Consider the following 26,911-nt stretch of genomic DNA (forward strand, 5'->3'; position numbering starts at 1 on the left):
TTATTAATGTTCTTGGACCAAGCTTTATTAGAATATTAAAGCAAGTCATGTCACTACTCTTCTGTTCTTTGGAGCATTACAACATAAAACAACTTTCACACAAATTCAAAAAGCAAATAGGTGTAGTTTCATTGTGGCAAGAGTTTCCATGCAGCCAAAAAAGACAGGTAGACAACTCCTGCAACATTCATGGGAGACTTTCTTTTGACAGCAATTTGACAAATACAGAATGATATGGACCATACCAAGACTACACCACTTACATTTGAGATAAAATTAATAAGGCCTTGTTTTTCCTTGTACAGTCTCAATAGATATTACTTTCATAGAAAACTATCCTTCATAGTCTTCAAACAGCAGAGTGCAAGTCATCTTTTAGTCATTTAAATTAAGCATTGAACGCTCTTGCATGAGATTCTGGCAAGGAAATACTCCAGTTTCAGGTGTTTAGCACAGGAACACTTCTAAAGTGGGCAAATTAAGCCCAAGTGAAATTCACACCAAGTATTGTTCATAAGATGGGCACAGGTAAAAGAAACACTGGGATATCTGGCACAGGTAGAGTCACACTGTGCTCATACTTGGCAAAAGTGTTTTCAATGCCAATGTTTCAGCAAAGGATGAAGCTACTCAGGATCAGTCTTAAGTCACATCATACATGTCAGTAATGATAGAGCACTGCCTTTGTCCATGTCACCTCAAGGATGAAGGTTCTATAGGGAAAGAGCAGTATTGTCTATATTGCATCAAGAGCATGTTTTTATGTAAAGCTTTCATAATAATACGTCCCAAACACTACAGTCTGCAGAGTTTTCTCAAATACAGTTGTTTCAATGTAATAGAGCTCCCAGCCCACCCTCTGACCGCAGAAGAACAGTCAGCTTGGGGTGGCTTCAGTGATCAGATACTCGTTGTCCAAGTCACCATTAGCAGGCTCCTCAAGCCAAATCACTGGTGTTACCACATGGCACGCTGGATCCCAGACATCTGGTTATGGTCAGCAAGCTGACGGAACATGATCCGACTGAGTCGCCATTTGCTCTTGACTCCTCGTGGCCGTGAGGTGAGGACACAGCGATTGCGAATCCGGACTGGGCAGCTGTCTCTTGGCAGAACAGCAATCTCCTTGTCAGCAACCTCCTGCAGGAACATACCACTGGGGTGAATAAAGTGCACAGCAGTGGTCACTTTTTGCAACTAACAGTGATTTAACTTGAAATGCTTGTGCTGGAATTCCACCACCCCTGCCCTGCAACCTTAATTCTGGTCTCTGTTGGATCCCCCATTTTCTTCATCCCATCACTAGAAGCTGAGCTATGTGTCAATCATACAGCATGGAACCAGACCCTTTAGCTGACCCAGATGTCAATCTACACTAACCACATTTTCCTGCATTTGGTCCATATCTCTCCATTCTTCTCATATAACTGTATCTGCCCACAAGTTTTTTTAAAATACCACAGCTGTACTGCCACCTCTTCTGGCAGCTTGTTCTACATAACCACCACTTTGTATGGGAAAAGACTTGTCCTTCAGATCTCTTAAACCTATGCTTTTTAGTAGCACACCTCAAAAGTTCTCTCAGAATCCTGGTTTTCATTTCAAGTCAAATCAAGTTGTGTTCATTGTCACGTGCACCAAGATGGTGAGACAGAGTATAACAAAAAAACTAGCAGTATCACAGGTATATTCCGCTTTTCAGATACTCTTTAAGAACCCATCTCCCACTTGGACCAATTTTTTTTATATCTTGTACCACCATGGCAAATTGTGACAACCTTTTGTCAGAAATGAAACGTCTTCTACGGGTCTTGCCTCCCTCTGTCAAGAATTGAGAAAGTGCATAGGAGGTTCTGCAGACTGACCCCCATGATGAGGGCAGCTTGTCACAGAGTGGGCATATGCTTGCTCACTTTTGCAACAGCTTGCAACAGCTCAATTTCTTTTCTGTATCCGTATGTCAACTTCCAAAGATTCATGTAGAAGAATACTCAACAAGCCTCCTAACAAATCTCATCATTTAAAAATTACCCTACATTGTTTTGGAAGATAAACAAGACCTCACACTTCCACATTTAATTCAACTGGCTACACCCTCACCCACTCACCTAACCTGACTACATTGCCCATTCGGCATCTTCCTTATAGTCCACACTGCCACTCAGCTATATCAAATGTTGACATATTACTTCTGACAAACATCTTCAAGCTGAAACAGTAAAGCTCTCTCTACAGATGCTACCCGACCTGCTGTGTGTGCAGCTTTTTGTTTTTATTTCATACTTCCAGGATCCCCATTAATATACAACACATCTCTGATGATTCAAGTCATTGCTACAGAGTGTGATCCTACGAGTCACGCCCATCCATCCCCAAAGTAACACATTTATTTCTACACAAAGACAGCCTCTTTCTGACTTGCCCGAAAGGCCAAGATCAAATATTAAGCTTGTGTTGCCTTATTCTGGAATCCTCCTCAACAAGGCACAGCTTAAATCAGTTTAATGGAAGAAATATTTATATTTTATATTTAAAATATAAATATATAAAATTTTATATAAATATAAAATTTATATTTTAAGGCTTCAGTATTTTCTTAATTAAGTCCTTTGGGAATGATGAATCATCATGTAGTTTTGCTTGCTAAATACTGACCTCTTCTGGCTCTGTCCTGCATGCTAAGTGTCAAACACGAGGGAAGTAGCTCTCTTCAGTGTGGTGCATAAACCCGAGGGTATCGGCCAGAGTAGTTTCAACCTCTGCTCTGCGTGAACTTAACCATTTACTAACAAGGCTGCCAGGTGTACAACTGAACAACTGAAGATGCAACCTGGAGGGCAGGCACAAGACTGGGGATAATTTTCCAAAGATTCAGAGGAATGGACAGTCTCAGTGACTTTCTACCTGTGGATTTCCGACAGGTTCAGTTTCGAGGTAAGCTTGGTGAAGGGAGTCATTGTTGAATATTAAGAGAATCAAAGGATATGGTACAAGTGCAGGAAAATCATACGCGGCCTACTTCTGCTTCTTATGCTCTAATGAAGTATGTTCTGCATGACTAAAAATTGCATTTTAAAGAACATGGAAATAAACTCACATAAGTCACTGAGTTTCAAATAGTCTGGCAGTTAGTATATCAACTGCACTTGAGGGCAGAAATAGTTTTTGTTTGATACAGCTCTACAGAAATAATCCAAAATTGGGCAAAGCTCTAATTTTTGTACTGTGCAAACATTAACAGTGAATCTTCCTTCTGCAGCATGCCCTGACCATGTCAAATTTGGTATCACACAGAAGAGGGTGCAAGATTAGTGTAAAGAAGTGATTGACATATGCACTCAATGGGCCAAAAAAAACTGAAGTTGCTTTGAGGTCCAGTCATGGATACATCACCACCCATCACTTTTGCTCCAGTGTTTCTACTCACTAGTCCTAGAACTTCAATGTGGACACTGCAGTGACACAAGTACTTACTGTTGATGTACAAGGCAGCGTCACACACCACCCTCTCAAAGAACCCAAAGGTGGGCAATCAAAGTCAGCCTTGTTTCAGTATCAGATGTGTAGGTGAGCAAAGGTTGGCACAGATGTGATGGGCAAAAAAGCCAATTTATGCTGTTTGACACACTGACAAAAATTAAAATTTCACTCCCCAACTCTTTAATGAACCTACATTTTAACATGTAACTGTATTTGTTATTCATTTTTCATTTGTGTTGACGCGTGGCCTAGTGGGCAAGGCATCAGACTAGTAACCTGAAGGTCACTGGTTTGAGCCTCAGCTGAGGCAGCGTGTTTGTGTCCTTGAGCAAGGCACTTAACAGCACATTGCTCTGCGACGTCACCGGTGCCAAGCTGCATGGGTCCTAGTGCCCTTTCCTTGGACAACATCGGTGGCATGGAGAGGGGAAGGCCTGCAGCTTCAGCAACTGCCGGTCTCCCATACAACCCTGCCCAGGCCTGAGCCCTGGAAACTCCAGGCACAGATCCATGGTCTCTCGAGACCAACGGATGCCACCTACCTTTTATTTTATTGAGATACAGTGCGGAACAGATTCTTCCAGCCTAGCAAGCCACACTTTTCAACAACCCACCAATTTAACACTAGCCTAATCACAGGACAATTTACAATGACCAACTAACCTACAAGTACATCTTTAGACTGTGGGAGGACACCCATGCAGTCACAGGGAGAACGCAGAAACTCCTTACATGTGGCACCATAATATTAGCCACAGTATTTTTGCACATATTAAATCACTGCTTCTCCAATTTACAGAATATATAATACTCACTTCAGCACACACCACCTACTGTGTTTTGGCATTTAGTATATTATGTCTAGCATCACTTTATGGACCTACACTATGTAAATAAGCTACTTAATGTATTGTGGCGACCCACTTTCTGCTCAGGCGAACCGGCTCACAAATAGCCAACGCGTGGGGGGAGACTTTGGTAATGCACCTCTGACATCATTTCCACCTGGACAGGGCAGGCGCTAGGGATTTAAATGCCAGTACCGCGAAGTTTGAATAATCTAGTCTCCAAATGACTTACCAACTGCGTGTTGTTATTTCAGCGCTGTGTGCAGCACATCACTACATTGGTGACCCCGACGGTCCAAACGGGATTTGGACCAAATGAGACCGACTCTTCATCTGTTCACGCAGTTTCGCTAAAACTGCCAACTTTCTGGACGCTGCGACCATGCGTGTGGTTTAGCCCAGTTCCAGATTCGGCAGATATCCTCTGATTCCATGCGTTACTACCACATGGTGAGCGCCCTTGACCAGGAGATGGCCGCCCAGGTTGCGGATTTCATAGTCGCCCCCGGAAGAAGGCAAATATGAAGCATGCAAAGTGTTGCTCATTGGGACCTTTGGCCTCTCACGGCGTGAGCGAGGTGCCGGCCTGCTTCATCTGGACGGTTTGGGAGACAGACTACCGTCAGCATTGATGAACGAGATGCTGTCCCTGGCTGACGGACACAAGCCCTGCCTCATGTTCGAGCAAGCGTTCCTAGAGCGACTGCCCGAGGACATACATCTGCTGCTGGCCGACGCAGATTTCAGTGACCCCCGGAAGGTGGCGGCCCAGGCAGACGTGCTGTGCAAAGCCAAGAGGGAGAGCGTGGCGTCCGTCGGTCAGATTACCAGGCCACGCACCCAACAGCAGACCAGACCAGGCCCGGCAGGGGGGGCGCACACAACACAGAGGCAGGAGTGAGGAGGCCAGTGAACAGTGGTGTTTCTACCACCAGCAGTGGGGCACAAAAGCCCGCCGTTGTCGCCCACCCTGCAAGGGCCAGGGCCAGCTGCTGCTAATGACTATGGCGGCTGGCCACCAGGACAACCTCTTGTACATCTGGGACAAACAGTCAGGACACCGCTTCTTAGTTGACACCGGAGCAGAGATCAGCGTCTTGCCCCCAACAGGGTACGGCACCCGCCAACAGGAAGCCAGGACCCACCCAGAGGGCCGCAAACGGCAGCATGATACGGACCCACGGCACCCGCACAGTGCAGCTGCAGTTGGGCGCCAGCCGATTCACATGGGACTTCACACTGGCCGCCGTGGCCCAACCACTCCTGGGGGCAGACTTCTTGCGAGCTCACAGCCTGCTGGTCGACTTGCAAGGGAAAAGACTGGTACATGCCGAGACTTTCCAGACGTTCTCCCTGGGTGAAGCCAAGTTGCCGGCCACCTGGACTCCATCACGTTGTCGGACAAAGAATTCACCAGAATCCCGGCGGACTTCCCATTGATTCTGGCACCGCAGTTCACGGCAGCCATGCCCAGACACGGGGTACAGCACCACATTCCGACCCAGGGACCACCCCTCCACACCCACGCACGAAGGCTCCCCCCGGAAAAGCTCCGCCTGGCGAAGGAGGAGTTCAAGAGGATGGCGGAATTGGGGATCGTACGGAGGTCCAACAGCCCATGGGCCTCCCTGCACATAGTGCCCAAAGCAGCCGGGGTTGGAGACCATGCGGCGACTACCGCAGACTGAACGAGGCTACCACTCCAGACTGCTACCCCGTGCCACACATACAGGACTTTGCAGCAAACCTGCACGGGACAAGAATCTTTTCCAAAGTAGACCTCATCCGGGGATACCATCAAATCCCGGTGCACCCTGAAGACATCCCCAAAACAGCACTTATCACCCCGTTCGGCCTGTTCGAGTTCCTCCAAATGCCGTTCGGCCTGAAGAATGCCGCACAGACGTTCCAGCGGCTAATGGACGTGGTGGGACGCAACCTGGACTTTGCGTTCATCTATTTGGACGACATCCTTATCGCCAGCAGTAGTCATCAGGAGCATCTGTCCCACCACCGCCAGCTCTACTCTCGCCTGAGTGACTTCGGCCTCACGATCAACCCGGCCAAATGCCAGTTCGGTCTCAATACCATCGACTTCCTGGGCCACAGGATTACCAAAGACGGGGCAACACCTCTGCCCGCCAAGGTAGACGCGATCTGCCACTTTGCCCGGCCCACACGGTCAAAGGCCTGCAGGAGTTTGTTGGTATGGTGAACTTCTACCACCGTTTCCTCCCCTCAGCAGCCCGTATCATGCGCCCTTTGTACACCCTGATGTCGGGTAAAGGCAAGGACATTACTTGGGACGAGGAGGCCACGGCCGCTTTCGTTAAAGCCAAGGAAGCCTTGGCAGATGTCGCGATGCTGGTGCACCCCAGAACGGACGTTCCGACCGCCCTCACGGTGGACGCATCCAACACAGCAGTCGGTGGGGTGCTGGAGTAACTCATCGAGGGGCGCTGGCAACCCCTGGCGTTCTTCAGCAAGCACCTACGACCACCCGAACTCAAGTAAAGTGCTTTCGACCGGGAGCTGTTGGCACTATATCCGGCAATCCGGCATTTCAGGTACTTCTTAGTCCGTGTTCACGGACCACAAACCGTTAACCTTCGCGTTCACAAAGGTGTCCGATCCCTGGTCGGCTTGCCAGCAGCGACATCTATCCTACATCTCCGAGTACACGACGAATATCCAGCATGTCTCGGGAAAGGACAACGTCGTGGCAGACGCATTCTCCAGACCAGCTGTCCAGGCCCTGTTCCTGGGGGTGGACTATGCAGTACTCACAGAGGCACAGCAGGCAGACGACGAGATGCCCAGCTACAGGACCGCAGTCTCGGGTTTGCAGCTGCAGGACTTTCTCGTAGGCCCAGGTAATAGGACCCTCCTGTGCGAAGTGGCTACCGGCCAACCTCGCCCCATTGTCCTGGCAGCCTGGAGGCGGCATGTTTTCGACTCCATACACGGTTTGGTGCACCCATCTATCAGGACAACCGTCCGGCTGGTCTCCAGCAAGTTTGCGTGGCATGGACTTCGCAAGCAGGTCAGTGAATGGGCCAGAACGTGCGCACAGTGCCAAACAGCCAAGGTGCAGCGGCACACTAAAGCCCCGCCACAGCAGTTCGAACCCACCCACCGGAGGTTCAACCACATTCATGTGGATATCGTGGGCTCCCTACCAGTGTCCCGAGGAGCGCAGTACCTCCTAACTATGGTAGACCGGTTCACGAGGTGGCCAGAGGCAGTCCCGCTCACCGACACATCTGCCGATTCCTGCGCCCAAGCACTGATCGCAACCTGGGTAGCACGCTTCGGGGTACCGGCCCACATTACCTCCAACAGAGGCGCCCAGTTCACCTCCAGCCTCTGGCTGTGGCCAGCCTGTTGGGAACGCAGCTACACCACACAACTGCCTACCACCCACAGTCGAACGGACTGGTGGAACGCTTCCACCGTCACTTGAAGTCGGCTCTCATGGCCCGCCTGAGAGGACCTAACTGGGTGGACGAGCTTCCCTGGGTCCTGCTCGGAATTCGTACAGCGCCCAAAGAGGATCTGCACGCCTCGTCGGCCGAGTTGGTGTACAGCGCGCCCCTGGCCGTCCCGGGAGAGTTCATACCAGCCCCAAGGGGGCAAGAGGAAGAACCCGCAGCAGTCCTGGACAGGCTACGCGAAAGGCTCGGCAACCTGGCCCCTGTACCGACTTCACAGCACGGACGGACCCCGACCAATGTACCCAAAGACCTGCAGAACTGTAAATTTGTGTTTGTACAAAGGGGTGGACACCGGGCACCGCTACAGTGGCCATATGAGGGGCCATTCAAAGTGATCAACAACAACGGGTCCACGTACGTTTTGGACATTGGGGGGAGAGAGGAGGTTTTCACAGTGAACCAACTCAAACCAGCCCATGTGGACTTGGCGCAGCTGGTCGAGGTTCAGGCACTGCGGCGCAGAGGCAGACCTCCCAAACAGAGGCTGATCCAGACTGTGGACATTGGGGGGTGTATCGCCGGTTCTGGGGGGGGGGGGGGGGGGGGGGTTTTGTGGCGACCCACTTTCTGCACAGGCAAACCGGCTCACAAATAGCCAGCGCGCGGGGGGAGACTTTGGTAATGCACCTCTGATGTCATTTCCGCCTGGAGAGGGCGGGCACTAGGGATTAAATGCCAGCGCCGCAAAGTTTGAATAAACTAGTCTTGAAACGACTTACCGACTGCATGTCGTTATTTCAGCGCTGTGTGTAGCACATCGCTACAGTATTTATATATATTGTGTTTTTTTATTTGTGTTCTTTATCTTATAGTCTTGTCTTAGGGCTGAATCAAATCCTGACTAACAATGATTTAATTCTCTTTTACATTTGTGTACTGGAAACAACACAGGACAGAGCAGAACAGCACAGGAACAGGCCCTTCCACCCACAATGCTGTGCCCAACCAAATAAACTAATAATTAAATGGCAAACTAAACTAATCCATTATGCCTACACAATATCCATATCATTCCCTTTTCCTCATGCTCACATGCCTATCTAAATGTCTCTTAAAATTTGGAGAGGTCGAGAATGGCTTCTCCAACAGCAAAATCTAGGCCCCGAGCAATTCGCTGCGGCAGGGCCCAGGTCCTAGTGTGAGGTTCAAATAATTTAAATGCCGGCCCAGATAAACTGGGGGCTCCTTTCTCTGCAGCAATTTGCCCACTAATAAATCCCCAAGGCATTGGGCCTGCTCCGGGGATTTAGATCTAAAGGCTCAATTTGGTTCAGAATGCTCTTGTTGTTGCTCGCTTCTATTGCTTAGACATAGAAAACCTACAGCACAATACAGGCCCCCTTCAGCCCACAAAGCTGTGCTGAACATGTACTTACTTTAGAAATTACCTAGTGTTACCCATAGCCCTCTATTTTTCTAAGCCCCACGTACCTATCCAGGGAACTCTTAAAAAACCCTATTGTATCCGCTTTCACCACCATCGCTGGCAGCCCATTCCACACACTCACCACTTGATAATAAATGCACTATGAACATTGAGAAGTACTTCTCCCACCTCTCCATTCAGTGCATTCCAGGCACTTACCACTGTGTAAAGAACTTGTCCCTCACATTTTCTTTAAAAATACCCCCTTTCGCCTTAAATACATGCCCTCTGATATTAGACATTTTGACCCTGGAAAAAGATACTGTCTATCTACTCGATCTATGCCTCTCATAATCAGATCTATCTCCCCTCAGACTCAGCCACTCCAGAGGAAACAACCCAAGCTTGTCCAACCTCTCATTATAGCACATGGCAACATCCTGGTAAACCTCTTCTGCACCTGCTCCAAAGCCTCCACACATGGGAAAACCAGAACTGTATGCAATACTCCAGAGGTAGCCTAACTAGAATTTTACGAAGCTGCAACATAACTTCCTGACTCTTGAACTCAGTGCCTTGACAAATACAGGCAAGCATGCCGTATGCCTTTTTAACCAACCTGTGCAGCTACTTCCATGGTGCTACAAATTTGGACCCGAAGATCCCTCTGTTCATCATAATGTCTCTTTACATGTGACCTATCAGGGTGCAACACTTCACAATCCGCCAAGTTAAGCTCTTATTTGCTATTTCTCTCCCTATATCAATGACTGATCTTCATCTCTTTATATTACTTGCCAGTCATCTACACTATCCATAACACTGCCAATTTTCATATCATCTGCAAACTTACAAAAGGTACCCACCTACATATTCATCAAGGTCAATGATGGGGTCCACTCCCAGGGCTTCACGACCGGCCGTTTTTTGATATCCCAAGGACACAGCCTGGAAGGCGTGTGCACCTTCAGGGTTCCAGATTTTCATGGCTCTGGGGACATGCTGATTCTAGGCCCCTGACTGAAACGTCGTGGGAGACTACGGAACACTGGGAACAGCAAGGGGGTTGAGTGCCCAGGGAGCTGCACCTTTTTGATGTCAATTCTCTGGGCACAAAGCTCGGAAAAATCGACGCAACAGGCTTTTAACATCATTAATCAGTGAGTTGTTTGTTACATCTGTTACGAACTGTAACATTTTAGACAGAAACCAGCAGCAATGGAGTTCACACTAGAGTCTGGTTTTGATGTTAAAACCTCTATCTTTATTAGTATTTACTTACAGTAACTTAACACTATTAACTTTTGTTTATCTTGGTTATGTGTATAAATGTGTGTAAATATAACTCTCAAACTATCGAGCCTGGGGGAGCAAAGCTTAGGTAGAGCAGGGAAGGTTCAGTTCATCCGCGGAATAAATGACAGGAGAGAGAAATTTGTAATCCAGGGAAAATGTATAGAAAAGGTAAGTGCAAGTTTTCCACAGGTTCCACGCTGGAAACAAGATCACAATCGCCGTTGAACTTATCCATCGTTGTTCCAAATCCACGTACGAATTATCACCTAAAGTGACTTGTCACAGGGATATTGTCTTCAAGTGAATTACCACACCACATACCCAGGCAAGGGTTAACCCATAAGTGGTCTCCACAGGATATCCCAAACAAAATCCAAAAATTCATTGTGGTTCCGTGTGCTGATGATCAACCCTCGTGGGCAAAGGAGAGTTCCAGACCTCAGCTGCGACAAACTGAAGCCATCAGTTCATTCTCGTTCTCTCTCTCTCTCCTTCTCCCTCTCCCCTGGCCGAATGCCTCTTTGCAGATCGCTCCCTCTCTTATGGTTAGGTCCACAGTTAGCACTGTCAGCCTGTGACTGACGTTATAGTCCCACCTCCCTTAGGCACTCACTTGAAGTGACAGTCCACAGCAAATGAAACCTATGGGTTTGTAACACTTCCCCCCCAAAAAAGGCACTGGGGCACGGAACCACAACGAATGTATGTGGCTGTCACTTTGTATAATCCATAGAAGAGTATTTGTTTGGGATATCCTGTGGAGACCACTTATGTGTTAACCCTTACCTGGGTATGTGGTGTGATAATTCGTATGTGGATTTGGAACGACGACGGATAAGATCGACAGCGATTGTGATCTCGTTTTCAGCATGGAACCTGTGGAATACTTCGCACTTACATTTTCTCTACATTTTCCCTGGATTACAAATATCTCTCTCCTATCACTTATTCTGCAGATGAACTGAACTTTCCCTACTTTACCATCTCAAGCTTAGCTCCCCCAAAATCAATAGATTGGGAGTTATATTTACACACATTTATACACATAACACTATTAACTTCTATTTATCTTGGTTAAGTTACTATATTATAAGTAGATACTAAGAAAGATAGTGGTTTTAACATCAAAACCAGACTCCAGTGTGAACTCTATTGCTGCTGGTTTATTTCTAAAACGTAACAGTTCGTATCAGAATTGGGGGCTCGTCCACGAAATGAACAAAAATTGGAGCTTATTGGCTACTTCTCTTTTGATTTAATTATGTGTGGAAATCAGCAGCAATGGATATTAGTACTGAGGAGTTTCTGGGAGATCCAACCCCTGAGGCATTGGGAAAAGCCAAAAAGGATGAAGTGTTGGCTAATGCACTGCACCTTACTGGGATAAAGTGGTCTATGAGGAAGCCAGAGATTCAGAGGAAAATTGTTGAGCACTATACATCTACACAGGTGTTTGATGAGGAGGTGTTAAAAAGGTTTCCTGTGAGTAAAGAGAAGATCCAATTATGACTGGAACAATTAAAGTTTGATATGTTTAAAATAGAGGCTGAGGAAAAAGAAAGACAGAGGCAATTTGATGTTAGAGAAGCAAACAGAGGGAAGAGGCAGGAAAACAGAGGTGGTTTGAGATAGATAAATAAAGGCTTGAGAAAGAAGCTGCTGCCTCTAAGGAGTTGGTTGTACTGTTTATTGCCAGCCAGGAAGTTAAACTGGTTCCCATTTGATGAGACTGAGGTTGATAAATACTTCCAGCATTTTGAGAAAGTGGCTCAAAGTCAAATTGGCCGGAAGCTGGTCTCTCTTGTTACACAGTGTATTTAGGGGTAAGGCTCAACAAGCTTACTCTGCTTTGTCAATTAGAGATGCAGCTAATTATGAGACAGTGAAACGGGCTGTACTTAATGCCTATGAATTGGTTCCAAAAGCCTATAGACAAAGGTTTAGAAATTTGAGGAAAACTGTGAACCAGGCTTATGTGGAATTAAGGTTAAGTTTACCCTGAGTAAAAGTTTCCAAAAGAGTAGCATGGATAGTCAGGGTAAGCCAGAAATTAAATCTGGGGCTAGTGATAAAAGTAAGGATGAAGGGAAGCAAGTGAAGGAGAAATATTCTGATCTTATTTCTTACTATTGTAAGAAAGCTGGTCATGCTATGGCTAATTGTTCTGTCCTGAAGGAGGAGGAAAAGGAGGCAGTCCCAAATGCTTGTATTCAGTGTTGTGAAGCAACTGTAAACCCACAAGGGTCTGCACATTCTGATGAGGCTCAGTTAAGGACTGAGAAGTCTGACCAAGTTAAGAAAGGATTCGATCATTTTATGTCAGATGGATTTGTGTCAGTGAATGAAGAGACAACCTCGGTATCAGTGAAAATTCTTCGAGATACTGGGGCCTCTCAGTCACTTATATTTGACAGTGTTCTAAAGTTTGGTGATGAGACTGACACTAGTGAGGTAAATCTTATTAAAGGAATTGGGGGCAGCATAGTTTCTGTGCCGCTGCACAAGGTAACAACACAGTCAGGGTTGGTTTCGGGACCTGCTACGATAGGACTACGTTCCAGTTTACTGGTGGAAGAAGTTACTTTGCTGTTAGGGAATGACCTAGCAAATGGTAAAGTTGTTCCTGCAGTGCAGCTGACAACTAAGCCAACCACTGATGACCCACAGATGGATTCTACCATTTACCCCTCCTGTGCAGTAACTCGAAGTATGGCTAAGAAGTCAGTCAATGCAGATAGTTCTGTGCAGCATGATCCTGCTACCCATGATAGCCAAAATCGGGATTTAGGTTGTGATGACTTGTTAGGGACTTTCCTGCCTTCATTGTTTCAACAGGATTCAGGTATTAAATCTAAGGAGAAAGATTTATCTTTGTCTAGGAAGGAGTTTATAGCAGAACAGACACTGAAATTGAAGCTTTAAAAGGAACAACCCTCTCAGATGATGAGATTAAGAAAGTGCCAGTACGGTATTATAGAACCATAAAACATTACAGCACAGAAACAGGCTATTTGGCCCTTCTTGACTGTGCCGAACCATTTTTCTGCCTAGTCCCACTGACCTGCACCTGGGCCATATCCCTCCAAACCCCTCTCATCCATATACCTGTCCAAGTTTTTCTTAAATGTCAAAAGTGAGCCCGCATTCACCATTTCATCTGGCAGCTCATTCCACACTCCCACCACTCTCTGCGTGAAGAAGCCCCCCCCAATGGTCCCTTTAAACTTTTCCCCCTTCACCCTTAACCCATGACCTCTGGTTTTTTCTCCCTTGGTCTCAGTGGAAGAAGCCTGCTTGCATTCACTCTATCTATACCCATCATAATTTTATACACCTCTATCAAATCACCCCACATTCTCCTACCCTCCAGGGAATAAAGTCCTAATCTATTCAATCTTTCTCTGTAACTCAGTTTCTCAAGTCCCGGCAACATCCTTGTAAACCTTCTCTGCACTCTTTCAACCTTATTACTATCCTTCCTGTAATTCAGTAACCAAAACTGCACACAATACTCCAAATTCAGCCTCACCAATGCCTTATACAACCTCACCATAACATTCCAACTCTTATACTCAATACTTTGATTTATAAAGGCCAATGTACCAAAAGCTCTCTTTACAACCCTATCTACCTGTGAAGCCACTTTTAGGGAATTATGTATCTGTACTCCCAGATCCCTCTGTTCTACTGCACTCCTCAGTGTCCTACCATTTACCTTGTATGTTGATGCCAGTGATGAAGCTGCAGGAGCAGTATTATTACAAAGGGGTAATGATGATGTTGAACATCCTGTAGCTTACTTTTCAAGGAAATTTAATAAGCATCAACGAAATTATTCCACCATAGAGAAGAGTTATTGTCACTTATTCTAGCTTTGCAGCATTTTAATGTTTATGTTTGCCCAGCTCAGAAACCACTTGTGGTTTCTACAGTTCACAATCCATTAGTGTTTCTGAGTAAGGTAAAGGACAAAAATAGAAGACTGTGAAACTGGAGTGTGATTTCGCAAGGATATGATATTCTCAGAGAGAAGTCATTTTGTTTTACTGCTTGGGGAAAAGAGGCTAGACTGCGCAAGCACGTGACGTAGTGTGCCAAAAGTTTTTAAAAAGTCCGCCATATACAGCGGCCATCGTCGGTGTGGACTGAGTCAGTGTGGGATGGCTTTGGCTCAACAGGCTTCAGCATGAAGAGGCAGAGGCGAGGGTAGGTTCCAGTAAGTTTTTTTTTTGTTTAGAGTAGAGAGAATGCCAGGCAGGATGTTGGAATGCTCCTCTTGCAGGATGCGGGAAGTCAGGGAGACATCCAGTGTCCCTGATAACGACACCTGCAAGAAGTGCATCCAGCTGCAGCTCCTAACAAACTGCGTTAGGGAATCACACCAGGAGCTGGATGACCTCCAGATTATTCGGGAGAATGAGGAGTTTATAGATAGTAGTTTCAGGGAGGTAGTTACACCAAAGGAACAGCACACAGGTAATTGGGTTACCGTCAGGCGAGGGAAGGGGAAAAGGGCAGGCAGAGCAGGGCTCCCCTGTGGCCATTCCCCTCAACAAGTATACCGATTTGAATACTGTTGGGGTGGATGACTTACCTGGGTGAAGCTGTGGTAACCAGATCTCTGGCACTGAGTCTGGTTCTGCAGTGTAAAAGGGCGGGGGGGAAGAAGAGGAGAGCGGTAGTGACAGGGGCTCGATAGTCAGAGGTACAGACAGGAGGTTCTGTGGTCATGACAGATACTCCTGGATGGTTCATTGTCTCCCGGGTGCCAGGGTCAGGGATGTCTCTGATCGCGTGCACAGCATTCTGAAATGGGAGGGTGAACAGCCAGATGTCATGGTACACATCGGTACCAACGACGTAGGAAGAAAGTGAGGAGGTCCTGAAGAGTGAGTATAGACAGCTTGGTAGGAAGTTAAAAAGGAGGACCCCGAGGGTGGTAATCTCAGGTTTGCTACCTGTGCCAAGTGCCAGTGAGGGTAAGATTAGGATGCTCTGGAGGATGAGCTCATGGCTGAGGAACTGGTGTAGGGGGCAGGGTTTCAGATTTCAGGATCATCGGGAACTCTTCTGGGGCAGGTGGGACCTGTACAAGAGAGACGGTTGATACCTGAACTAAAAGGGGACCAATATCCTTGTAGGGAGTTTTGTTAGTGCTATTGGGGGGAGGGGAGTTTAAAACTGGATTTACAGGGGGATGGGAACCAGAGTGCCAGAGTAGATAGTGGAGCGGGGGTGAAAATAAATGATGTTAAAGGTTCATGCAAAGTCACAAATAGAAGGGTTGTGTGTGGTGGTAATAATCTTCTGAGGTGTGCCTATTTCAATGTGAGGAGTATTGTGGGGAAGGCTGACGAGCTGAAGGTGTGGATTGACACGTGGAATTATGACATTGTAGCCATTAGTGAAACGTGGCTACAGGAGGGGCAGGACTGGCAGCTTAACGTTCCATGGTTCCGATGCTTCAGAAGTGATAGAGGCAGAGGGATGAAGGGTGGGGGGGGGGGGGGTAGCATTGCTTGTCAGGGAAATTGTTACAGCAGTGCTCAGGCAGGACAGATGAGGGGGCTTGTCTACCGAGGCTTTATGGGTGGAGCTAAGAAACAGGAAAGGTATGACCACATTAATCGGGATGTATTACAGACCACCCAATAGTCAGCGAGAAGTGGAGGAGCAAATCTGCAGAGAGATAGCAGACAACTGCAGGAGACAGAAAGTTGTGATAGTAGGGGATTTTAATTTTCCACATATTGATTGGGGCTCCCATACTGTTAAAGGTCTAGATGGGTTAGAGTTCGTAAAATGTGTTCAGGAAAGTTTTCTAAATCAATACATAGAGGTACCAACTAGAGCAGATGCAATATTAGATCTCCAATTAGGAAACGAGTTAGGACAGGTGACAAAAGTGAGTGTAGGGGAACACTTTGGTTCCAGTGATCGTAACACCATTAGTTTCATCTTGATCATGGATAAAGATAGATCTGGGCCTCAGCTTGAGGTTCTAAACTGGAAAAAGGCCAAATTTGAAGAAATGAGAAAGGATCTAAAAAGCATGGATTGGGACAGGTTGTTCACTGGCAAGGATGTTATTGGTAAGTGGGAGGCCTTCAAAGGAGAAATTTTGAGAGTGCAGAGTTTGTGTGTTCCTGTCAGGATTAAAGGCAAAGTAAATAAGAATAAGGAACCTTGGTTCTCTAGGGATATTGGAACCCTGATAAAGAAGAAGAGAGAGATGTATGACATGTATAGGAAACAGTGCAAATAAGGTTCTTGAAGAGTATAAAAAGTGCAAATTTGCTGATGATACAAAGATTGGAGGTGTAGTGAACAGTGAGGAAGGTTTTCAAAGCTTGCAGAGGGATTTGGACCAGCTGGAAAAATGGGCTGAAAAATAGCAGATGGAGTTTAATACAGACAAGTGTGAGGTATTGCACTTTGGAAGGACAAACCAAGGTAAATGGTAGGACACTGAGGAGTGCAGTAGAACAGAGTGGCGTCACAAGTAGATGGGGTCGTAAAGAGAGCTTTTGGTACATTGGCCAATATAAATCAAAGTATTGAGTATAAGAGTTGGAATGTTATGGTGAAGTTGTATAAGGCAATGGTGAGGCCGAATTTGGAGTATTGTGTGCAGTTTTGGTCTCCGAATTACAGGAAGGATATTAATAAGGTTGAAAGAGTGCAGAGAAGGTTTACAAGGATGTTGCCGGGACTTGAGAAACTGAGTTACAGAGAAAGGTTGAATAGGTTAGGACTTTATTTCTTGGAGTGTAAAAGAATGAGGGGAGATTTGATAGAGGTATATAAAATTATGATGGGTATAGATAGAGTGAATGCAAGCAGGCTTTTTCCACTGAGGCTAGGAGAGAAAAAAACCAGAGGACATGGGTTAAGGGTGAAGGGGGAAAAGTTTAAAGGGAACATGGTGGGGGGGGGGGGGCTTCTTCACACAGAGAGTAGTGGGAATGTGGAATGAAGTGGTAAATGCAGACTCACTTTTAACATTTAAGAAAAACTTGGACAGGTACATGGATGAGAGGTGTTTAACTATATAACCATATAACAATTACATGCGGAAACAGGCCATCTCGGCCCTTCTAGTCCATGCTGAATGCTTACTCTCACCTAATCCCGCTGACCTGCACTCAGCCCATAACCCTCCATTCCTTTCCTGTCCATATACCGATCCAATTTTGCTTTAAATAACAATACCAAACCTGCCTCTAAAACTTCTTCTGGAAGCTCATTCCACACAGCTACCACTCTCTGAGTAAAGAAATTCCCCCTCATGTTACCCTTCAACTTTTGCCCCCTAAGTCTCAACTCATGTCCTCTTGTTTGAATCTCCCCTACTCCCAATGGAAAAAGCCTATCCACGTCAACTCTATCTATCCCCCTCAGAATTTTAAATACCTCTATCGTCCCCCCTCAACCTTCTACACTCCAAAGAACAAAGACCTAACTTGTTCAACCTTTCCCTTTAACTTAGGTGCTGAAACCCAGGTAACATTCTAGCAAATCTTCTCTGTACTCTCCCTATTTTGTTGACATCTTTCCTATAATTCGGTGGCCAGAACTGTACACAATACTCCAAATTTGGCCTTACCAATGCCTTGTACAATTTTAACATTACATCCCAACTCCTATACTCAATGCTCTGATTTATAAAGGACAACATACCAAAAGCTTTCTTCACCACCCTATCCACATGAGATTCCACCTTCAGGGAACTATGCATCATTATTCCTAGATCACTCTGTTCTACTGTATTCTTCAATGCCCTACCATTTACCATGTATGTCCTATTTGGATTATTCCTACCAAAATGTAGCACCTCACACTTATCAGCATTAAACTCCATCTGCCATCACTCAGCCCACTCTTCTAACTGGCCTAAATCTCTCTGCAAACTTTGAAAACCTACTTCAATATCCACAACACCACCAACCTTAGTATCATCTGTGTACTTACTTATCCAATTTACCACCCCATCATCTAGCTCATTAATGTATATGACAAACAACATTGGACCCAGTACAGATCCCTGAGGCACACCACTAGTCACCGGCCTCCAACTTGACAAACAGTTATCCACCACTACTCTGCTCCTAATCAGACCCTGCCTATCCAGTTAATTATATATACCATTTCTAAGAATACTTTCCATTAATTTACCCAGCACTGATGTCAAACTGACAGACCTATAATTGCTAGCTTTACTCTTAGAACCCTTTTTAAAAAATGGAACAACATGAGCAATACACCAATCCTCTGGCACCATCCCCGTTTCTAATGACATTTGAAATATTTCTGTCAGAGCCCCTGCTATTTCTACGGTAGCCTCCCTCAAGGTCCAAGGGAATATCCTGTCAGGACCAGGAGATTTATCCACTTTTATATTCCTTAAAAGCGCCAGTACTTCCTCCTCTTTAATCGTCAGAGTTTCCATAACTTCCCTACTTGTTTCCCTTACCATACACAATTCAATATCCTTCTCCTTAGTGAATACCGAAGGAAAGAAGTTGTTCAAAATCTCCCCCATCTCTTTCAGCTCCACACATAGCTGTCCACTCTGATTCTCTAAGGGACCAATTTTATCCCTCACTATCCTTTTGCTATTAACATAACTGTAGAAACCCTTTGGATGTATTTTCATCTTACTTGCCAAAGCAACCTCTTATCTTCTTTTAGCTTTTCTAATTTTTCTTAAGATTCTTCTTACATTCTTTACATTCCTCGAGCATCTCATTTACTCCATGCTGCCTAGATTTATTGTAGATATCTCTTTTTTTCCTAACCAAGTTTCCAATATCCCTTGAAAACCATGGCTCTCTCAAACTTTAACCTTTCCTTTCAACCTAACAGGAACATAAAGATTCTGTACCCTCAAAATTTCACCTTTAAATGACCTCCATTTCTCTATTACATCCTCCCCATAAAACAAACTGTCCTAATCCACTCCTTCTAAGTCCTTTCGCATCGCCTCAAAGTTAGCCTTTCTCCAATCAAAAATCTCAACCCTGGGTCCAGTCCTATCCTTCTCCATAATTATATTGAAACTAATGGCATTGTGATCACTGGACCCGAAGTGCTCCCCAACACATATCTCCGTCACCTGACCTATTTCATTCCCTAACAGGAGATCTAACACTGCTCCTTCTCTAGTTGGTACCTCTATGTATTGCTGCAAAAAACTATCCTGCACACATTTTACAAACTCCAAACCATCCATCCCTTTTACAGTATAGGCTTCCCAGTCTATGTGTGGAAAATTAGAATCTCCCACAATCACAACCCTGTGCTTACTACAAATATCTGCTATCTCCTTGCAAATTTGCTCCTCCAATTCTCGTTCCCCATTAGGTGGTCTATAATACACATCTATAAGTGTTACTACACCTTTCCCATTCCTCAATTCCACCCAAATAGTTTCCCTAGACGAGCCCACTAATCTATCCTGCCAGAGCACCGCAGTAATATTTTCTCTGACACGCAACGCAACACCGCCCCCTCTTGTCCCTCCGATTCTATCACACCTGAAGCAACGAAATCCAGGAATATTTAGTTGCCAATCACACCCCTCCTGCAACCATGTTTCACTAATAGCTACAACATCATATTTCCAGGTATCAATCCATGCTCTAAGCTCATCCACCTTTCTTACAATGCTCCTAGCATTAAAATAAATGCATTTAAGAAATTCTCCACCTCTTCCTCTCTGTTTATCTCTAACAGTACAAAGAACTTTACTGTCTTCTTTTTCTTCCTTCTCCCATACATCTGTTCCTACACTCTGGTTCCCCTCCCCCCTCATATCTAGTTTAAATCCACAGAGCCTCTCTAGCAAACCTACCTGCAAGAATATTTGTCCCCCTCCAGTTCAGATGTAAACCATCCCGCCGGAACAGGTCCCACCTTCCATGGAAAACTGCCCAATTATGTATAAATCTGAAGCTCTCCCTCCTGCACCATGTCTTCAGCCACGTGTTGATCTGCACTATCTTACTATTTCTAAACCCACCTGCACGTGACGCTGGTAGCAATGCTGAGATTGCTATCCTGGAGGTCCTGTCCTTTAACTTGGCACCTAGCTCCCTAAACTCACCTTTCAGGACCTCCTCAATCTTCCTACCCACATCATTGGTCCCTACATGGACCACGACATCCGGCTGCTCACCCTCCCTCTTGAGAATACCGAGAACTCAATCCAAGGTATCGCGGAGGGATATGGTCCAGGTGCAGGTCAGTGGGACTAGGCAGAAAAATGGTTTGGCTTAGCCAAGAAGGGCCAAAAGTCCTGTTTCTGTGCTGTAAGGTTCTATAGTTTCTATGATAATTCACATTAAAGGAAAGGACAATGTAATTGCCAATTGTCTTTCCAGATGTTAAGCTTGCAATGTATGTTTAATAGTAGAGTCTGGTATTTGTACACGTTTCTGCAAAATGTTATATGATAACCATACATGTATTATTTTACATACTGCAGTTTGCAGTTAAAATTTTGCTCTTTTAGATCAAAATTTTCCTTTCGGTGGGGGGGGGGGGGGAAGTGTTACGAACCCGTAGGTTTCGTTTGCTGTGGACTGTCACTTTAAGCGAGTGCCTAAGGGAGGTGGGACTATGACGTCAGTCACAGGCTGACAGTGCGAACTGCGGACTTAACCGTAAGAGAGAGAGCGATCTGCACAGTCAATCGGCCAGTCTAGAGAGAGAGAGACTGGAAAAGCTACATTTTCCCTAGATTACAAAAATCTCTCTCCTATCATTAATTCTGTGGATGAACTGAACTTTCCCTACTTCACCATCTCAAGACTCTAAGCTTTGTTTCCGCAGCCTCGATAGTTTAGGAGTTATATTTACGCACATTTATACACATAACACTTAACTTTTGTTTATCTTGGTTAAGTTACTATATTATAAGTAGATACTAATAAAGGTAATGGTTTTAACATCAAAACTAGACTCCAGTGTGAACTCTCTTGCTGCTGGTTTATTTCTAAAACGTTACAGTTCGTAACACATCTCCCGTCTAGCTGCGAAACGAGAACACCACTTTTTCTCTTATTAGGGAGCAAGTGAGCCTGTGATATGTCAAATGACCGGGCGAACGAATAGTTTTTTGATTACTGCAAGTCTGTCTTTATTGATGATTTGCTGCATGCTTGAGTGCTCGGTGGAGGGTGCTGATGCTTTTTTGCTGGTGGGGGGTGGTGGTGGTCGTTGCCTTACTGCTACTTGTGCGTGGGAGGGGGAAGTTGGTGAGGTTCTAACATTTTAATTGTCATTCATTCGTTGGGACACGCCTTTGTTTTCATGGATGTTTGCGAAGGAAAAGAATTTTAGGAGGTATATTGTATACATTTCTCTGACACTAAATGTACCTATTGAAATATTGAAATAATCTGTTCTCAATGGGCAAACCAGTTCTGAATCCAAACAGCCAATTCACCATTGATCCCACGCATTGAGGCACGACTGCACAGGTGCGTGGACATCAGCGAGTTGGACCGGCGGGAAGAATTTAAAAGGAAGACAGCTTTATAGAGCAGGCAACGGAGTAAAGGGAGTCAGCATAGGAGGGCTTTGGCTCAATGAGGCTTCGGCGAAGTAAGTTACAAAGAATAGGAAAAGGAAGTATATCTGTGAGGCCAGTGTTCTGTACTGGGTGTCAGATGTGGGATGTCCAGGAGACTCCCAGCCTCCTGGAAGGCCACACCTGCACCAGGTGCCTCGAGCTACAGCTTCTTAGGGACCGGGTTAGGGAATTGGAGATGCAACTCAATGACCTTCGTCTGGTCAGAGAAAGTGAGGATATGATAGAGAGGAGCTATTGGCAAGGAGTCACTCCAGGGACTCAGGAGACAGATAAGTGGGTAACAGTCAGGAGAGGGAAGGGCAAGAGTCAGATACTAGAGAGTACCCCTGTGGCTGTCCCCCTTAACAATAAGTACTCCTGTTTGAATTCTGTTGGGGGGAACGACCTACCTGGGGGAAGCCTCTGGCACAGAGTCTGGCCCTGTGGCTCAAAAGGGTAGGGAAAGGAAGAGGAGAGTAGCGGTTATAAGGGACCAGATAGTTAGGGGGTCGGACAGGCAATTCTGTGGACGCAGGAAAGAAACACGGATGGTAGTTTGCCATCCAGGTGCCAGGGTCCGGGATGTTTCTGATCACGTCCACGATATCCTGAAATGAAAAGGCGAACAGCCAGAGGTTGTGGTACAGATTGGTACCAACGACATAGGTAGGAAAAGGGAAGAGGTCCTGTAAACAGACTACAGGAAGGAAGTTGAGAAGCAGGACCTCAAAGGTAGTCAGCTCAGGTTTATTGCCTGTGCCATGCAACAATGAGTATAGAGATAGAGTGAGGTGGAGGATAAATGCGTGGCTGAGGGATTGGAGCAAGGGGCAGAGATTCAGATTTCTGGATCATTGGGACCTCTTTTGGTGCAGGAGTGAACTGTACAAAAAAAGACAGGTTGCACTTGAATATGAGGGGGATCAGTATCCTGGCAGGGAAGTTTGCTAAAGCTATTAGGGAGAGTTTAAACTGGAATTGCTGGGGGTTGGGAACCAAACTGGAGACAGAGGAAGGGGTGACTGGCTCAAAAATCGAGAAAGCTTGTAAATAGTGTCAGAGGATAGACAGGTGGTAGAGAAGGGATACACTTTGACTGATGGTTTGAGATGTGTCTATTTTAACCCAAGAAGCATCATGAACAAAGCGGATGAGCTTAGAGCGTGGATCAATACTTGAAGCTATGATGTTGTGGAAGTTAGGAACAGCAACAGGCCAATAACTCTACTGGATGTTTTTTATAGACCACCCAATAATAACAGGGACATGGAGGAGCAGATAGGGAGACAGATTCTGGAAAGATGCAATAATAACAGGGTTATCGTGGTGGGAGATTTTAATTTACCAAATATTGATTGACATCTCTCTAGAGCAAGGGGTTTAGATGGGGTGAAGTTTGTTAAGTATGTTCAGGAAGGTTTCCTGACACAATACGTAGATAAACCTACAAGAGGAAAGGCTGTAGTTGATCTGGTATTGGGAAATGAACCTGGTTAGGTGTCAGGTCTCTCAGTTGGACAGCATTTCGAAAATACTGATCACAATTCTATCTCCTTTACCATAGCATTGGAGAGGGATAGGGACAGTCAAGTTAGGAAAGCATTTAATTGGAGTAAGGGGAAATATGAAGCTATCAGTCAGCAACTTGGAAGCATAAATTGGGAACAGATGTTCTCAGGGAAATGTATGGCAGAAACATGGCAAATGTTCAGGGAATATTTGCATGATGTTCTGCATAGGTACGTTCTAATGAGACAGGGAAAGGTGGTAGGGCTACAGAAACCAAGGCTGTTGAAAATCTAGTCAAGAAAAGAAAAGCTTACGAAAGGTTCAAAAAACTAGGTAATGATAGAGATCTAGAAAATTATAAGGCTAGCGGAAGGACCTTAAGAATGAAATCAGGAGAGCCAGAAAATGCCATGAGAAAGCCTTGGTGAGCAGGATTAAGGAAAACCCCAAGGCATTCTACAAGTATGTGAAGTTCAAGAGGATAAAACGTGAGAGAATAGGACCAATCATGTGTGACAGTGGAAAGGTGTGTACAGAACTGAATTTTTTGTGGATGTGACTAAACACATTGATGAAGGTAGAGCAGTAGATGTAGTGTATATGGATTTCAGCAAGGCATTTGATAAGGTACCCCATGCAAGGCTTATTGAGAAATAAGGTGGCATGGGATGCAAGTGGACCTTTCTTTGTGGATCCAGAACGGGTCATATTCTTCATGGAGGTTGGTGATCAGTGCTATGCCTCAGGGATCTTTTGTGAGACCCCTTCTCTTTGTGATTTTTATAAATGACCTGGATGAGGAAGTGGAGGGATGGGTTAGTAAATTTGCTGATGACACAAATGTTGGAGGTGTTGTGGATAGTGTGGAGGGCTGTCAGAGGTTACAATGGGACATCGATAAGATGCAAAACTCTGCTGAGAAGTGGTAGATGGAGTTAAACCCAGGTAAGTGTGAGGAGGTTCATTTTGGTAGGTCAAATATGATGGCAGAATATAGCATTAATGGTAAGACTCTTGGCAGTATGGAGGATCAGAGGGATCTTGGGGTCCGAATCCATAGGACACTCAAGGCTGCTGCACAGGTTGTCTCTGCAGTTTAAGAAGGCATACTTGGCCTTCTTCAATGATGGGATTGAGTTCAAGAGCCAAGAGGTAATGTTACAGCTATATACAACCCTGGTCAGACCCCACTTGGAGTACTGTGCTCAGTTCTGGTCACCTCACTACAGGATGGATATGGAAACTATAGAAAGGGTGCAGAGGAGATTTACAAGGATGTTGCCTGAATTAGGGAACATGCCTACAAGAATAGGTTGAGTGAACTTGGCCTTTTCTCCTTGGAGCGACGGAGGATGAGAGGTGACCTCATAGACGTATACAAGATGACAAGAGGCACTGATCGTGTGGATAGTCAGTCTTTTTCCCAGGGCTGAAATGGCTAATGCGAGAGAGCACAGTTTTAAGGTGATTGGAAGCAGGTACAGAGGGGATGTCAGGGGTAAGTTTTTTTGCTCAGAGAGTAGTGAGTGCGTGGAATGAGCTGCCGGCGACTTTGGTGGAGGCAGATATGATAGGGTCTTTTAAGAGACTCCTGGATAGGTACATGGAGCTTAGAAAAATAGAGGGCTATGTGTAACCCCAGGTAATTCCTAAAGTAAGTACATGTTCGGCACAGCATTGTGGGCCAAAGGGCCTGTATTGTGCTGTAGGTTTTCTATGTTTATACCTTCATCTTCTGGACGAGCCTCCCAAGTATAGCTCTACTTTCACCAATCACCTCATCACTGTCAAAAAAACTGAATCAAGTTATTACATGACCTGTCCTGCATAAAGCCATGCTGGCTCTCCCTAATTAGCCCAAATGCTCATAAATCTGATCCCTATCTATTCTCTACAGTAACTTTCCTACCACTGAAGTGAGACTCACCGGTCTCAGTTTCCAGGATTATCCTTGGTTCCCTTCTTGAATAATAACCATATAATGGAAGAATATTAGCTATTTGACAGATTCCAGAACATTAAACAATTTTGAATCTTCAATTCTCAAGATACAATGAAAAGCCTGTCTTGTAAACCGTCCATATAGATCAAATCACTATACAGTGCACTAAGACAGAACGACGTTTGATCATACCTGTAGTTCCTTTGGTAAAATGGTGTTCTTCCGTATTGCATTGAGTCGCCGCCTCTCATCTGCATACTCAAAAGCCAGCTTTCTCCTTTTCACGTCCCTTAGCATTCGCCAGTCCACATAGTAATTACGAACCAATCCCAAGTTTCCTCTGGGAAGCAATGACAAGAGCTACAAAGATAGAAACACAAGCATTTGAAACGAAAAATTATTCCAAAACAGGTGCCAGAACAACAGGAAAATGAGCTTTAATTTAACTTCTTATCAACTACTTCAGAGCTACAAGACTTCACCAAGACAGTATACAAACTTCAAAGAAGTAAGTCATTCTCAAATTCCTTATGTAATTGGAAAGTGAACAAGTACAGGTCAGTAGGATAAGAATTCAGTGGGGCTGGATGATCAATATTACCAGCAAAAAAAGACCCAATTAGATCCACAGCCAGCAAACTTCAGAAGAGGGTGAGAAGAGAAGCAGGAGGGAGGTAAGAAGATATGATGAGGTGGGTATGTGGAAGGGAAGCAAGTGAATGTCGTGATAGACCCGGGGAGACGGAGGGAACGATAGACCCAGGCTTGGAGGTCAAAAGGGGGGAAGGAAAAGTAGAGGGTCCAGAGAGCAAGTGGCCAGTCCTGTAGCGGCGGCGAAGAACATGTGTAAGGCTAAGGATAGGGACCTGCCATAACAGAACAGAACAGGAGCCACGTCTTCCCGCCCGACTTTCCCCGATCGCTCACCTGCTGCCCGGTTCCGTACAGAAGGCTCACAGCCCGGCCTACAGCCGCCATTTCAGGCTCGTCTCTCCGGGTGTGCGGCAACCTTCCCAAAACGACCAATCCGCAAAGGCCTAAAAAAAAAGCCGACAGCTGCCGGAAAGCTGGTGTCAAGGTCGGTGATTGGGCAACGTGTGAGAGGGAGGAGGAGCTTAGTCCATTGGGAGATTGACATGTCCAGCTCACTGAGGGAGAGCGAACTGCAGCGATAAATTTGCACTCGACCCACCCGACCAGCATTGTACCTCACTGTTATACAGTGACTGACCCAACCCGACCAGTGACCCGTCCCCTCCGGTACTGTATCGCATTGTTAAACAGTGATTGACCCATCCCAATCAGTACTGTACTGCACTATTATACAATGACAGATCCATCCCCTCTGGTACTGTACCACACTGTTGTACAGAAACTGTAACCGTAGGCAGCTGTCGATCC

The 26,911-nt window shown here is 45.6% G+C and overlaps 1 protein-coding gene across 1 annotated transcript; it reads right to left on the reverse strand.

Annotated features, from left to right (window-relative positions):
• mrps14 (mitochondrial ribosomal protein S14) lies at positions 1–26,589 on the reverse strand. Its single transcript, XM_073063705.1, has 3 exons — positions 26,438–26,589; positions 25,703–25,870; positions 1–1,140 (listed from the first exon to the last, which is right to left on the reverse strand). Exons 1-3 carry the CDS (start codon positions 26,486–26,488, stop codon positions 958–960), a joined length of 402 nt encoding a protein of 133 aa, XP_072919806.1. The 5' UTR covers positions 26,489–26,589; the 3' UTR covers positions 1–957.
• Positions 26,590–26,911: the final 322 nt, after the last annotated feature.

The sequence above is a fragment of the Hemitrygon akajei genome, chromosome 12 (assembly GCF_048418815.1).
Source record: "Hemitrygon akajei chromosome 12, sHemAka1.3, whole genome shotgun sequence".
Taxonomy (NCBI): Eukaryota; Metazoa; Chordata; class Chondrichthyes; order Myliobatiformes; family Dasyatidae; genus Hemitrygon; species Hemitrygon akajei.